This window comes from Zophobas morio, unplaced genomic scaffold (genome assembly GCF_036711695.1).
Source record: "Zophobas morio isolate AGI-343-1 ecotype UQ-CSIRO unplaced genomic scaffold, CSIRO_AGI_Zmor_V1 ptg000003l, whole genome shotgun sequence".
NCBI lineage: Eukaryota > Metazoa > Arthropoda > Insecta > Coleoptera > Tenebrionidae > Zophobas > Zophobas morio.
This window is the reverse complement of record NW_026972108.1, coordinates 316682-331495: the sequence shown is the minus strand read 5'-3', so window position 1 is coordinate 331495 and position 14814 is coordinate 316682. Positions and strand designations below refer to the sequence as shown.

Below are 14814 nucleotides of genomic sequence, written 5' to 3'. Positions count from 1 at the left end.
GAAAATTTTTAGTAAATTTGAATTCACTTTGCGTGTTTATTGGACCAGATGTCGGGACGGCGATTTCAGAGTCGTAACTAGCGGAAGATTATCTACAATTTGACACCAATTTTCGGTGGATTAACCCAATTTTAAGCACTTTTTTGGAAAATTTTTGGAAATTTTGAATTCACTTTGCGTGTTTATTGGACCAGATATCTTGACGTCGTTTTCAGAATCGTAACTAGCGGAAGTTTATCTGCAATTTGACACTAATTTTCGGTCGATTAACCCAATTTTAAGCACTTTTTTGGAAAATTTTTGGAAATTTTAAATTCACTTTTCGGCTTTATTTGACCAGATATCATGCTGGCGATTTCAGAATCGTAACTAGCGGAAGATTATCCACAATTTGACACCAATTTTCGGTCGATTATCCCAATTTTAAGCACTTTTTTGGAAAATTTTTGGAAATTTTGAATTCACTTTTCGGCTTTATTGGACCAGATATCGTGAGGGCGTTTTCAGAATCGTAACTAGCGCAGGATTGTCTACAATTTGACACCAATTTTCGGTCGATTAACCCAATTTTAACCACTTTTTTGGAAAATTTTTGGTAATTTTGAATTCACTTTACGTGTTTATTGGACCAGATATCGTGACAACGATTTCAGAGTCGTAACTAGCGGAAGATTATCTACAATTTAACACCAATTTTCGGTGGATTAACCCAATTTTAACCACTTTTTTGGAAAATTTTTGGAAATTTTGAATTAACTTTGCGTGTTTATTGGACCAGATATCTTGACGTCGTTTTCAGAGTCGTAACTAGCGGAAGATTATCTACAATTTGACACTAATTTCCGGTCGATTAACCCAATTTTAAGCACTTTTTTGGAAAATCTTTGGAAATTTTAAATTCACTTTTCGGCTTTATTTGACCAGATATCGTGCTGGCGATTTCAGGATCGTAACTAGCGGAAGATTATCCACAATTTGACACCAATTTTCGGTTGATTAACCCAATTTTAAGCACTTTTTTGGAAAATTTTTGGAAATTTTAAATTCACTTTTCGGCTTTATTTGACCAGATATCGTGCTGGCGATTTTAGAATCGCAACTAGCGGAAGATTATCTACAATTTGACACTAATTTCCGGTCGATTAACCCAATTTTAACCACTTTTTTGGAAAATTTTTGGAAATTTTGAATTCATTTTTCGGCTTTATTGGACCAGATATCGTGACGGCGTTTTCAAAATCGTAACTAGCGAAAGATTATCTACAATTTGACACCAATTTTCGGTCGATTAACCCAATTTTAAGCACTTTTTTGGAAAATTTTTGGAAATTTTGAATTCACTTTACGTGTTTATTGGACCAGATATCGGGACGGCGATTTCAGAATCGTAAGTAGCGGAAGATTATCATTGTTATGAATTTAGTTTTCAAAAATGTTTGAACACCGCTATACTGATTTTTTGATATGTCTTTGGTATTTTTTTTTTTATTTGAAATTTCGAAAGATTCTAAAATTCACGAAAAATGTGTTTGATAATTCCAAAATTTTCGGAAAAACAAAAAACTTTAATCTCGACATAACCGAGATTGATTTTTGCTCCGATGAAAATTTTCATCAAGGATTAAAAATTTATCTAGATAGCATTTTGGAAAATTCTTGATAACTTTGGACACAGTAAAATTTTCAAAAGTAAACCACAGGGTGCTCCCGAGATTCTTTTAAACTACTTCAAAAATAAACCACTAGGAGTTCCCGAGATTCTTTCAAACTATGAAGTTCAAAAATAAACCAAAAGGAGTCTCCGAGATTCTTTCAATCTACTTCAAAAACGAGACAAGGGATCTCCACAATTCTCTCAAACTACTTCAAAAACAAAACAAAAGGGATCCCTGAGATTCTTTCAAACTACTTCAAAAGCTAGACACAACGCGTCCTCGAGATTCTTTAAACTACTTCAAAAACAAAAGAAATCCCTCAGCTTCTTTCAAAGTAATTCAAAACACAAGGGGTTCCCAAAATTCGATAAAACTGCTTAAAAAAAACAAAAGGGTTCCCCGAGATTCTTCAAAAGTACTTCAAAAACCAGATACAAGTCACAAATGGTCCCTCAGATCCTTCGAATTAAAACAAAAGGAAAAATTTTAAAACAAATCTTGGAAATCAAAAAAAAAAATCTTCGGAGATTCAAAAATCTTGAAAAAAAATTAAAAAATTGAAAAATCTTGAAAAATCTTCAAAAAATTTAAAAAGAATCTTGAAAAATTTTCAAAAAGAGAAAAATATTAAAAAACAAACTTGAAAATTAAAAAACTTGGGAAAATATGAAAAACCTCAGAAAACTTAAAAGTCTTGAAAAACTTCAAAACTCTTGAAAAAATTAAAAATCTTTAAAAAGTCTTGAAGATTTTTAAAAATTCAAAAAAACGAATAATTTTCAACAAAAATAAAAAAATTGAAGAATCTTCAAGAAATTTAAAAAAGGAAAAATCTTGAAAAAAGCGAGAAAATCTTGAAAATTTTTCAAAAAAGCTCAAAAAATTGAAGAATATTTAAAAACCTTGAAAGATCTTCAAAAAACTTGAAAACATCAAAAACAAAAGGGGAAATCTTTAAAAAGAAATCTTTAAGACCCTTTAAGACCATTAAACGTTTCATTAAATGTGTGATTAACTTAATCCCACATAAAATATTGTTGGAAAAAATCTTCAAAAAAATTCAAGAAGAAAGAAAATGTAAAAAAATCTTGAAAACTAAAAACGTGTTTAAAAAACTCACAAAAGTATGAAAAACCTTACAAAAATTAAAAATCTTGAAAAACTTAAAAAATCTTGAAAAAATAAAAAAAATCTTTAAAAAACCTTGAACAATCTCTTGAAATTACTCCAGAAACAAGACTCATGTGATCCTGAGATTCTTAAAATTTAAACAAAAGAAACATTTTGAAAAATCTTGAAAATCCTAAAATAAATCTGTAAAAATTCTTGAAAATCTTGAAGAATCTTGAAAAATTTTCAAGAAATTTAAAAAGAAAGAATCTTGAAAAGAAAATGTTAAAAAGAAAACTTGACAATTAAAAAACTTAGGAAAATATGAAAAATCTTAGAAAACTTAAAAATCTCGAAAAACTTCAAAACTTGAAAAAATCAAAAACAACAGGGGAAACCTTGAAAACAATCAACAGAAGCTCAATTAAATACTTCACTGCAATTAAATTTTTAACATGGCGTTAAAATACCACGTGACTGACTACGCCAATCAGACTTCGCTAAACGCCTCGTTAAATGCGTGATTAACTTAATCCCAGTTAAAATATTGTATAAACTGGCCCTAAAAAACGGAAATATTTTGAAAAAATCTTCAAAAAAATTCAGTAAAAGGGAAATGTTAAAAAAAACTTGAAAATTAATAAAATGCTTAAAAAACTTAATAAAATGTGAAAAACCTTAAAAAAACTTCAGAATCCTTGAAAAAATAAAAAAAATCTTTAAAAAATCTTGAACATTTTTTAAATAATCATGAAAAAAATTTAAGAATCTTTAAAAACTTTGAAAAATCTTCAAAAAACTTGAAAAAATCAAAAACAAAAGGGAAAATCTTTGAAAACAAATCTTTAAGATCCGGTTTACAGAACCTCAATTAAATACTTGCCTGCGATACATGGTGTTACATTTTTGGAAAATTCTTAAAAACTATTTTATAAACAATCTCTAAATTATTTCACTAGAAATCTTTGGAAATCGATATTTCAAAATTTCCACAAATTCTGTCTTTCACCCACGTTTATTGAAATTTTTATTATTAAACATTCAAGAATTTTTTTTTGTTTTCAAAAATTCGACCCTGAGAAAACTGAAACTGTCAAGACTTTAAATTGACGAAAATTTTCAGCTTCGCCCTCTATTTTCTTAGAGGGTGTCATTTGCCCAAATTGCTCTTAGATTAGCACGTACTAAGCCCCCTGAAACAATTTCTATTTAAAAAATCTTTCAAAAAAAGTACCACTTGACATTTTTTAAATTTAAAATTTGATTGACGTTCCATTACCAACTTAAACATGGCCCGAAACCTCTAGTGATTTTAACTTCGGCGATTGGTACCCAATGACATTGACACATGTCAGCTGTGTCATTTAGTTTAAATTTGTATTTACAATTCAAACCCGGCCAAAAGTGAGTTTTATAAACCTCCAGACGTGTTCCAACCACCTTATATTTACAGCGGGTCACAAAATGCCGCACGACAAACAAGTGGGGGTTCGTGGCAGAATCGTGAACTCCCAGAGTCGCGAAGTCATAGCCAACGTGTTACGATTTATGAAGAAAGAAGCCACGAAAGGAGCCCCCGTAATACCCATTAGCAACTACAAACAAAGACTTATAGAAGCGACAGGAATTTCAGACCGGGTGTACAGACAGGTGGTCAAAGACATGGAGCTCATCGAAGCTGGTAAGCTATCGACGTTCACAGCCCCCATTCGCGCCCCCCGGCCCAAATTCATCATAATCGACAACGGCGAACACAGTGGGGACGTGGAAACTGAGGACAGTGAAGTGGTGTGAAAAAAATGTGATTTTAATTTATGCGCAATTTTTTATTTAAAGAAAACTCTGAAAATAATAAAACGGTGTTTAGTGGCTTCAACAAGTTCACGTCGACGTAAAATGACTACGGTTTATTTAATCATCTTACACAAATCGAATCAATAAATACATCTAATAAAGTCTGAACAAAATAACCACTAATAACTCAATACATGATTAAACTATACACCCTATATACAAGTCATTGCGCTCGCTCAGTCATCTAAAACAATGACATCCTGTTTAAGCTCACCCAAAACAATAACATCGTCGTCTTCGTCTTCCTGTTTATCCTCCTCCTGGATAGGAGGAGGTTCTAACATCACCATCTCTATACTATTTCGTTCCTTCCCCGGGGACTCGCTGTCCCCCTTTTGGGTATCACCGTTCTCCAAACCTTCCAAAACGTCGCCATTCGGAAGCCCTTCGCTTTTATCTTTAGCGTCTTGTGGGTTTTCAGTCCTCTCCTCCTTCACTTCCTCGATCTCTTGCTTCTGCAATTCGAGACTACCCAAATCTGGCTCACACACAAACTGAGTCTCAGTCGGTTCTTCCTTCTTGATGTCGCCGTCGGGTCGGATTTTCGGCTTCCGACCCCGCTTTTTCGGCTGCTGCGTCAATTTAATCTCCGTCTTCTGTATCATATTGTCATAGTCTATCTTATTCTTGTTGACCACGATGTCGGCCCTTATTATGTCCTCAAAATCGATCAGACCTGTCAAAGTCAACATTTTGGATCCGTTTGCGAAAGGATTCGTCAGGACGAAAAGCTCGCTTGGTGTGTATGCAACCAACTATACACCTACGAGTGACAACACTTCATGAACGATTTTTTTTTATTTAGGCTTTATTTTCCGATTAAACTATAGAAAATCTGAGCTCTTCGTCCTGATAAATCGTTTTCGAACGGCTCAACTTTACCCTCGTAACTCAAATCTGTATACCTTCAGAATTCTGGGGGTCCACGTCCGGGTCCGGCTCGAAGAAGCTCCTCGCCCCGTTCACGTCCGCCTCCACCTGGAAGTCCTCGTCGTCCGTGGACTGCTTCCGCGCCTCGGCGTCGTCTTCGTCGAGCCCGTAGTAGTCGAAGTCCGTGGTGAACAAGGGGGCCTTGCGCTCCCGCAGGCTGTACTTCTTGGGCGCCGGCCTCGACTGGGTCTCGAAGTCGCAGTCTAGGTCGCTGTCGCTGTCGTTGTCGTCGCTCTCGTACTTGCGGGAGCGTTTCCTTACCATTTTCTTGCGGCGGTGGAAGATTGAGGTTATGTGCGTTTGTTTATTTTTGGGTGCGGGAAAAGTGGCAGTGCGTCTTGGCGATGGGGGAGATTCAGTTGAGGAGGCCCGACTGCATTTTTCGGAGGCAACGGCTCTCACATCATTTGTGGTTAATTCACCTTTTGGTTTATTTTGATTCGACCTGAGAATGGACGCTTCGGGTTGACAGGTCGGGGCGTGGCGGCAAATTCGAAAAATTCGAAAATCCTAAATTTGGACAGAAGGGCTTCCTGTGGTAGAAAGGCGGCTGGTGACCAGGGAACGAAAGTACTGCTTTCACATTCGAATTCTATGGAAAATTTGCTGCATGGAACTTTTTTCCCGAGGACTCCGAGGAGTCCTTTAATCATTTCAAAATTTTTTGAAAAACTGGGTTTTTTTGTTGTTTAGAGAAAAAAACAGCTTTGATTTCAGAATCTGTGGAAAACTTTCTAGGAGAAAAAGAAAACAAGTCTTTCCCTGTAGGATTATTGCCCCTTTTGAAAATGTTAAAATTTTGAAAATTTTGATTTTTCGATGTTCTCGCTTAGTTGAAAATTTTGAGAAAAAACACTTTCAGATTTGGAATCTACGAGAATTTTTCTTCCTTTGACAGTTTCAAAATTTGTCAAAAACCATACACTTTCCTATTTAAATAAAAATTCTTGTCATAAAATTTTATAAATCTTGAACCAAATCTGTAAAAAATCTTGAAAATTTTTAAAAATTCAAAAAAATGAGTAATTTAAAAAAAATCAAAAAATTGAAGAATATTCAAGAAATTTAAAAAGGAAGAATCTCGTTAAATGTGTGATTAACTTTTAATCCCAGTTAAAATATTGTATAAACTGACTCTATCTAAAAAACGGAAATATCTTGAAAAAATCTTCAAAAAAAATCAAGAAAAAAGAAAATGTTAAAAAAATCTTGAAATTTAAAAAAGCGATTGAAAAACCTTACAAAAATTAAAAATCTTGAAAAACTTCAAAACCCTTGAAAAAAATAAAAAAATCTTTAAAAAATCTTGAACAGTCTCTTTAAATTACTCAAGACTCATGTGATCTTGAGATTCTTAAAATTTAAACAAAAGACAAATTTTGAAAAGTCTTGAAAGTCCTAAAATAGATCTGAAAAAAATCTTGAAAATCTTTAGAAATAAAAAAAACGCATTGTCTTCAAAAAAAATTAAAAAATTGATAAATCTTCAGAAAATTTAAACTACTTGACGAATATTGACGAAAGCGAGAAAGTCTTGAAAAACTCAAAAAATCTTAAAAAAAATTGAAGAATCTTTAAAAACTGAAAAATCTTCAAAAAAGTAAAAAAAATCAAAAACAACAGGGGAAATCTTTGAAAACAAGCAACAGAAGCTCAGTTAAATACTTGACTGCGATTAAATTTTTAACATCGCATTAAAATACCACGTGACTGACTCTACGCCAATCAGACGTCGTTAAACGCCTCGTTAAATGCGTGATTAACTTAATCCCAGTTAAAATATTATATAAACTAGCCCTAAAAAACTGAAATATTTAAAAAAAAATCTTCAAAAAAATTCAAGAAAAAGGAAAATGTTAAAAAAAAACTTCAAAATTAATAAAATGCTTCAAAAACTTAAGAAGATATGAAAACCTTAAAAAACTTCAGAATCCTTAAAAAAATAAAAAAATCTTTAAAATATCTTGAACAATCTCTTTAAATAGCTTTAAAAACAATACACAGGAAAATCCCCGAGATTCTTTCAAACTAGTTCAAAAACCGTAGACAAGAAATCCCCTAGATTCTTTAAATTACTTCAAAAACAAGACTCATGTTATCCTCGAAATTCTTAAAATTTAAAAAAATAGGAAAAATTTTGAAAAAATTTTGAAAATCTTAAAACAAATCTGTAAAAAATCTTGAAAATTTTTAAAAATTCAAAAAAATGAATAATTTAAAAAAAATCAAAAAATTGAAGAATCTTCAAGAAATTTAAAAAGGAAGAATCTCGTTAAATGTGTGATTAACTTTTAATCCCAGTTAAAATATTGTATAAACTGACTCTATCTAAAAAACGGAAATATCTTGAAAAAATCTTCAAAAAAAAATCAAGAAAAAAGAAAATGTTAAAAAAAATCTTGAAATTTGAAAAAGCGATTGAAAAACCTTACAAAAATTAAAAATCTTGAAAAACTTCAAAACCCTTGAAAAAATAAAAAAATCTTTAAAAAATATTGAACAGTCTCTTTAAATTACTCAAGAGTCATGTGATCTTGAGATTCTTAAAATTTAAAAAAAAGACAAATTTTGAAAAATTTTGAAAATCCTAAAATAAATCTGTAGAAAATCTTGAAAATCTTTAGAAATAAAAAAAACGCATAATCTTAAAAAAAATTAAAAAAATTGATAAATCTTCAGAAAATTTAAACTACTTGACGAATCTTGACGAAAGCGAGAAAGTCTTGAAAAACTCAAAAAATCTTTAAAAAAATTGAAGAATCTTTAAAAACTGAAAAATCTTCAAAAAACTTGAAAAAATCGAAAACAACAGGGGAAATCTTTGAAAACAAGCAACAGAAGCTCAGTTAAATACTTGACTGCGATTAAATTTTTAACATCGCTTTAAAATCCCACGTGACTGACTCTACGCCAATCAGACGTCGTTAAACGCCTCGTTAAATGCGTGATTAACTTAATCCCAGTTAAAATATTATATAAACTAGCCCTAAAAAACTGAAATATTTTGAAAAAAATCTTCAAAAAAATTCAAGAAAAAGGAAAATGTAAAAAAAAAAAACTTGAAAATTAATAAAATGCTTCAAAAACTTAAGAAGATATGAAAACCTTAAAAAAGTTCAGAATCCTTAAAAAAATAAAAAAAATCTTTAAAAAATCTTGAACAATCTCTTTAAATAGCTTTAAAAACAATACACAGGAAAATCCCCGAGATTCTTTCAAACTAGTTCAAAAACCGTAGACAAGGAATCCCCTAGATTCTTTAAATTACTTCAAAAGCAAGACTCATGTAATCCTCGAAATTCTTAAAATTTAAAAAAATAGGAAAAATTTTGAAAAAATTTTGAAAATCTTGAAACAAATCTGTAAAAAACCTTGAAAATTTTTATAAAATTCAAAAAAAATGAATAATTTAAAAAAAAATCAAAAAATTGAAGAATCTTCAAGAAATTTAAAAAGGAAGAATCTCGTTAAATGTGTGATTAACTTTTAATCCCAGTTAAAATATTGTATAAACTGACTCTATCTAAAAAACGGAAATATCTTGAAACAATTGGTCTAAAGAGTTTAGACAGTACTTCCCTCGCTGTCGGAAACTTGACGACTGCATGCCTATTGTGTTTTTTCTCATTACATTTTTGTAGTGGGAATTTAAAAAAAAAATGCGATGACGTCATCAACATTTTTGCAAGGACACGTATATCAGTTTGGGATAGATGTAGTGTAATACTAAGAATAAAATTATTATATTCTCAAATTTTCGGGAAAATGAATTGGGTCGTTTTGAATATTGATTTGTAATAATCAATAAAATAACGAAACAATTTACTCACGTATACGTATCCCAGGCAGCTGAAAATCGTGTATGTATAAACATTCTTAATTTAAGATGACAGGCGTAACAGCATACTTGAGAGTCAAACAGAGAAACTGTAAACAAAACGACCATCGGTTTTATTGCTTCGACTTCCGCTTATTATATAAAACATTGGGTTTTATTTTAATTCTTGACGGTGAAATTCACAATTGGTTGATTATAAACATGTCTATTTCACATTCGCGGAACCAAGTGAACGCATAAAACAAATGCAGGTCTGTAATGTTAAAGTCGATGTAAATAAGCATGCTACCCTTATGTTTCAACCGAGTTTTTCCTTTAACAAATTTTTTGTCTACCAAATTGGGTTGGTTGGGGTGTAATACTAATAATAAGTGTTGCCTTTAATTTAATCAATAAAATAAATTGACTTCATTAATTTTTTTGAACCACCTCTTAAGAAAATCTAAAAAATATGAATGGAATGATAAATCACAAGTACAAACTCATCATATTTTTTGCATTTTAGATAGGATTTATTCAGCAAAATTTAAGGGTGACGTCATCAATTTTTTTAGGAGGGATGAACAAATACATTTTGAATAAAAGTTTACCATGCTTATAATAACTTTAGAATATTCCCAAGATGTCAGAGCATTCCGTTTTGTAGTTCCTGATTAAATCAATAAAATATATTTGCGCATTCATTAATTTTTTTGAGTCACTCTGTATATGCAAATCCAAAAAATATGAATGGAGTGATAAATGACAAGTACAGGCTCATCATATTTTGTACATTTTAGATATGATTTATTCGGCAAACTTTCGAGCTGACGTCATCAAGTTTTTGGAGGGGATAAGCAAATATATTTTGACTAAACATTTATTATGCTCTTTATGACCTTAAAACATCTGCAAGATTTCAAAGCATTCTGGTTAGCAGATTAAAAATTAAATTTCAAAATGTTGTTTTATAATTTTGATTTTTTTTCCAAAAATCTGGACGTTTCGGGTGAAAAGTCGATTCAGAGTTGTAAACTACATGTGTAGGACTATGTTATTTTATACAATTGAAAACCCATTTACTATGTACAATTTTGAAGTGACGTCATCGCTTTAGTGGTGGGGATGATTAGACAAATTTTGGTTAGCGTTTTACCATCTACATGATATTCTTAATATAAGTACAAAATTTCACAACAATCGGTCGAGTACTTTCGGAGATTATCTGTCTAATAAAAATCCGGGACAACAGACGGACAGACGGACAGACGGACAGACGGACAGACGGACGGACAGACGGACAGACGGACAGACGGACAGACGGACAGACAGACGGAAATGGGAGACCTATTTCTTCGTCTTCTAGGGGTCATGAAAGATCGAGAAAACGTAAAAGTAGAGAGTCGGCCGACGGACTCGATTACAATACTTCCTTTGCTTACGCTCGGGAAGTAAAAAACTTCAAAAAAAATCAAGAAAAAAGAAAATGTTAAAAAAAAATCTTGAAATTTAAAAAAGCGATTGAAAAACCTTACAAAAATTAAAAATTTTGAAAAACTTCAAAACCCTTAAAAAATAAAAAAAATTTTTAAAAAATCTTGAACAGTCTCTTTAAATTACTCAAGACTCATGTGGTCTTGAGATTCTTAAAATTTAAACAAAAGACAAATTTTGAAAAATCTTGAAAATCCAAAAATAAATCTGTAAAAATCTTGAAAATCTTTAGAAATAAAAAAAACGCGTAATCTTCAAAAAAATTTTAAAAATTGATAAATCTTCAGAAAATTTAAACTACTTGACGAATCTTGACGAAAGCGAGAAAGTCTTGAAAAAATTTAAAAAATCTTAAAAAAAATTGAAGAATCTTAAAAATTGAAAAATCTTCAAAAAAGTTGAAAAAATCAAAAACAACAGGGGAAATCTTTGAAAACAAGCAACAGAAGCTCAGTTAAAAACTTGACTGCGATTAAATTTTTAACATCATCCCATTAAAATACCACGTGACTGACTCTACGCCAATCAGACGTCGTTAAACGCCTCGTTAAATGCGTGATTAACTTAATCCCAGTTAAAATATTATATAAACTAGCCTTAAAAAACTGAAATATTAAAAAAAAAATCTTCAAAAAAATTCAAGAAAATGGAAAATGTTAAAAAAAACTTGAAAATTAATAAAATGCTTCAAAAACTTAAGAAGATATGAAAACCTTAAAAAACTTCAGAATCCTTAAAAAAATAAAAAAAATCTTTAAAAAATCTTGAACAATCTCTTTAAATAGCTTTAAAAACAATACACAGGAAAATCCCCGAGATTCTTTCAAACTAGTTCAAAAACCGTAGACAAGGAATCCCCTAGATTCTTTAAATTACTTCAAAAACAAGACTCATGTAATCCTCGAAATTCTTAAAATTTAAAAAAATAGGAAAAATTTTGAAAACATTTTGAAAATCTTAAAACAAATCTGTAAAAAATCTTGAAAATTTTTAAAAATTCAAAAAAATGAGTAATTTAAAAAAAATCAAAAAATTGAAGAATATTCAAGAAATTTAAAAAGGAAGAATCTCGTTAAATGTGTGATTAACTTTTAATCACAGTTAAAATATTGCATAAACTGACTCTATCTAAAAAACGGAAATATCTTGAAAAAATCTTCAAAAAAATCAAGAAAAAAGAAAATGTTAAAAAAATCTTGAAATTTAAAAAAGCGATTGAAAAACCTTACAAAAATTAAAAATCTTGAAAAACTTCAAAACCCTTGAAAAAATAAAAAAATCTTTAAAAAATCTTGAACAGTCTCTTTGAGATTCTTAAAAATTAAACAAAATACAAATTTTGAAAAATCTTGAAAATCCTAAAATAAATCTGTAAAAAATCTTGACAATCTTTAGAAATAAAAAAAACGCATAATCTTCAAAAAAATTTAAAAAATTGATAAAACTTGAGAAAATTTAAACTACTTGACGAATCTTGACGAAAGCGAGAAAGTCCTGAAAAATTCAAAAAATCTTAAAAAAAAAATTGAAGAATCTTTAAAAATTGAAAAATCTTCAAAAAAGTTGAAAAAATCAAAAACAACAGGGGAAATCTTTGAAAACAAGCAACAGAAGCTCAGTTAAATACTTGACTGCGATTAAATTTTTAACATCGCATTAAAATACCACGTGACTGACTCTACGCCAATCAGACGTCGTTAAACTAACCCTAAAAAACTAAAATATTTTGAAAAAAATCTTCAAAAAAATTCAAGAAAAAGGAAAATGTTAAAAAAAAACTTCAAAATTAATAAAATGCTTCAAAAACTTAAGAAGATATGAAAACCTTAACAAAACTTCAGAATCCTTAAAAAAATTAAAAAAATCTTCTAAAAATCTTGAACAATCTCTTTAAAAAGCTTTAAAAACAATACACAGGAAAATCCCCGAGATTCTTTCAAACTATGTCAAAAACCATACACAAGGAATCCCCGACATTCTTTTAAATTACTTCAAAAACAAGAGTCATGAGATCCCCGAGATTCTTAGAACTAAAAAAAGGAAGACCTAAAAATCTTAACACAAAACTGTAAAAAAACTTTAAAATCTTCAGAAATTGAAAAAAACAATTATCTTTAAATAATTTAAAAAAATTAGAAAATCTTCAAGAGATTTAAAAAGAAAAATCCTGAAAAAAAGCGAGAAAATCTTGAACATTTTTGAAAAATCTTCAAAAAAAGTTCAAGAATTTTTAAAAATTTTGAAACATCCTCAAAAAACTTGAAAAAATCAAAAACAAAATTCGAAAATCCAAAATTTTTAGTGAAGGGTTTCCTGTGGTAGAAAGGCGGCGGCTGGCGACCATGGAGCGAAAGTACCAATTGTACATTGGAAATCTGTGGAAAATTTGCTACGAGAAAAGAAAACAAGTCTTTCCCTGCAGGATTATTGCCCCTTTTGATAATGTCAAAAATTTTCTGGCTTAGTTGAAAATTTTGACAAAAAACACTTTCAGATTCGGAATCTACGAGAAATTTGCTTTCTTTGACAGTTTCAAAATTCGTCAAAAACTGTACACTTTCTTATTTAAATAAAAATTCTAGTTAAAATTTTATACTTTTATTTGAAGAAACATAAATTAACAAGAAAATAGTCAATAAATAAATAGGTGACGTCAGTCTGTGTCGATCTACCACGTTTACCATCCGTAGTTGGCGTAGTTGGAGGCGTAGGTGAGGTGGGACACGGCGGGGGCGGCGGAGTAAGCGACGCCGACGGCTGGGGCGGCGATGGCGTGGGAAGCATAGGCGCCGATGGCTGGGGCGGCGTAGGCACTGATGGCTGGGGCGGCATAGCCTCCGTGGTAGGTGCTGATGGCTGGGGCGGCGTATCCTCCGTAGGCTACGGCGGGGGCGGCGGCGATGGCGGTCCTAACTCCGGGGTTGGACACACGGATGTCGTGTTTGCGGACGCTGGAGAAGGGGGTGTCGATGCTCTTGGAGTAAGTGGAGACTTGTCCCAAGTTGCCGAAGCTGCGGATGATGTTGGAGTGCTGGGAGGTGATGGCTGGGGCGGCGAGAGCGGCGGGGGCGGCGTAAGCTACGGCGGGGGAGGCGAGTCTGCCGTGGTAGGTGCTGCCGAGGGTGGGGGCGGCGGCGCCGTAGGCCAAAGCGGGAGCGGCTCCGTAGGCCAAGGCAGGGGCGGCACCGTAGGCCAAAGCGGGGGCGGCAGCGTAACCGCCGAGGTATCCAGCGTTGGCGCAAGCCAAAGCGGCGCACAAAACTACGAGCTGGAAAATTAAAACAATTTAGTTGAAGTTTGAATAAGTTGGTATGGTAGTACCCTGAATGCCATTTTAGTGGTACTTGGTAGATCGTTGGTGGACGAATGTACCGAAATTTCAAGCACGGGTCGCTTTTATAGCGATTAATATTTGGCGAACCCCAAACTGGTTTGGTCCAACTGAATGTGAATCAACTTTTCATTTTTACAAAGTACGAACCTATATCAAGATATTGCTCCACCACGAAATAACGAGTTTAATTCAAGTACAAGGATACCTCTTGATCTAGACCATATTACAATATGTTAAGGTTAATGCAGGCGAGGAGGTATTGCATGTTACTCAACGAGAGTGGGCCCAGAAAGTTCCTTTTGTGTAAAAGAAAATTTGAAGAAAAATTTCATCCAAAGCATTCCCTCGTGGAGGTCAGCATGAGTGATCAACATGGTATTTTGAGTTTGCGGAGTGTTGCGAAAAAAAATGAGCGGATTGTTGTAAGCATATTTTGTTCTCCTAATAGATACATTATTCTTGCGCAATCGTGATTATTGTAGACGGTTGTTCATGGATTAGTCCGGTTTATTTGGGCGTGTCTGTGCCCTACATATTCTGAATTTAGTATTGAAGAAGGTGGTTGTAGATATAAAATGTCATTGTGAAGTAGTACGAGTTATACTGTTTTATTTCAAATG

General features: G+C 32.1%; 3 protein-coding genes across 3 annotated transcripts; 1 reads left to right on the top strand and 2 right to left on the bottom strand.

Annotated features, from left to right (window-relative positions):
• The first annotated feature begins 4096 nt into the window (after window positions 1–4096).
• Window positions 4097–4662, top strand: LOC135133287 (uncharacterized). Its single transcript, XM_064061644.1, has 2 exons — window positions 4097–4169; window positions 4219–4662. The coding sequence occupies exon 2, from the start codon at window positions 4230–4232 to the stop codon at window positions 4557–4559; it is 330 nt and encodes a 109-aa protein (XP_063917714.1). The 5' UTR covers window positions 4097–4169; window positions 4219–4229; the 3' UTR covers window positions 4560–4662.
• Window positions 4663–4755: 93 nt separating this feature from the next.
• LOC135133277 (uncharacterized) lies at window positions 4756–6031 on the bottom strand. The gene is made up of 2 exons (XM_064061632.1): window positions 5525–6031; window positions 4756–5295 (listed from the first exon to the last, which is right to left on the bottom strand). The coding sequence occupies exons 1-2, from the start codon at window positions 5811–5813 to the stop codon at window positions 4796–4798; spliced, it is 789 nt and encodes a 262-aa protein (XP_063917702.1). The 5' UTR covers window positions 5814–6031; the 3' UTR covers window positions 4756–4795.
• Window positions 6032–13442: 7411 nt separating this feature from the next.
• LOC135132999 (pupal cuticle protein C1B-like) lies at window positions 13443–14227 on the bottom strand. The gene is made up of 2 exons (XM_064061222.1): window positions 14182–14227; window positions 13443–14128 (listed from the first exon to the last, which is right to left on the bottom strand). The coding sequence occupies exons 1-2, from the start codon at window positions 14191–14193 to the stop codon at window positions 13538–13540; spliced, it is 603 nt and encodes a 200-aa protein (XP_063917292.1). The 5' UTR covers window positions 14194–14227; the 3' UTR covers window positions 13443–13537.
• Between the last annotated feature and the right edge of the window lie 587 nt (window positions 14228–14814).

What these genes read in the sequence shown, in the direction of transcription:
- LOC135133287 (XM_064061644.1), top strand. Translation starts at nt 4,230, where the DNA reads ATGCCGCACGACAAACAAGTGGGGGTTCGTGGCAGAATCGTGAACTCC.
- LOC135133277 (XM_064061632.1), bottom strand. Translation starts at nt 5,813, where the DNA reads ATGGTAAGGAAACGCTCCCGCAAGTACGAGAGCGACGACAACGACAGC. An exon ending in GGACCCCCAGAATTCTGAAG is followed by an intron (nt 5,296 to 5,524) that starts GTATACAGATTT and finishes TGACTTTGACAG; the next exon opens with GTCTGATCGATTTTGAGGAC.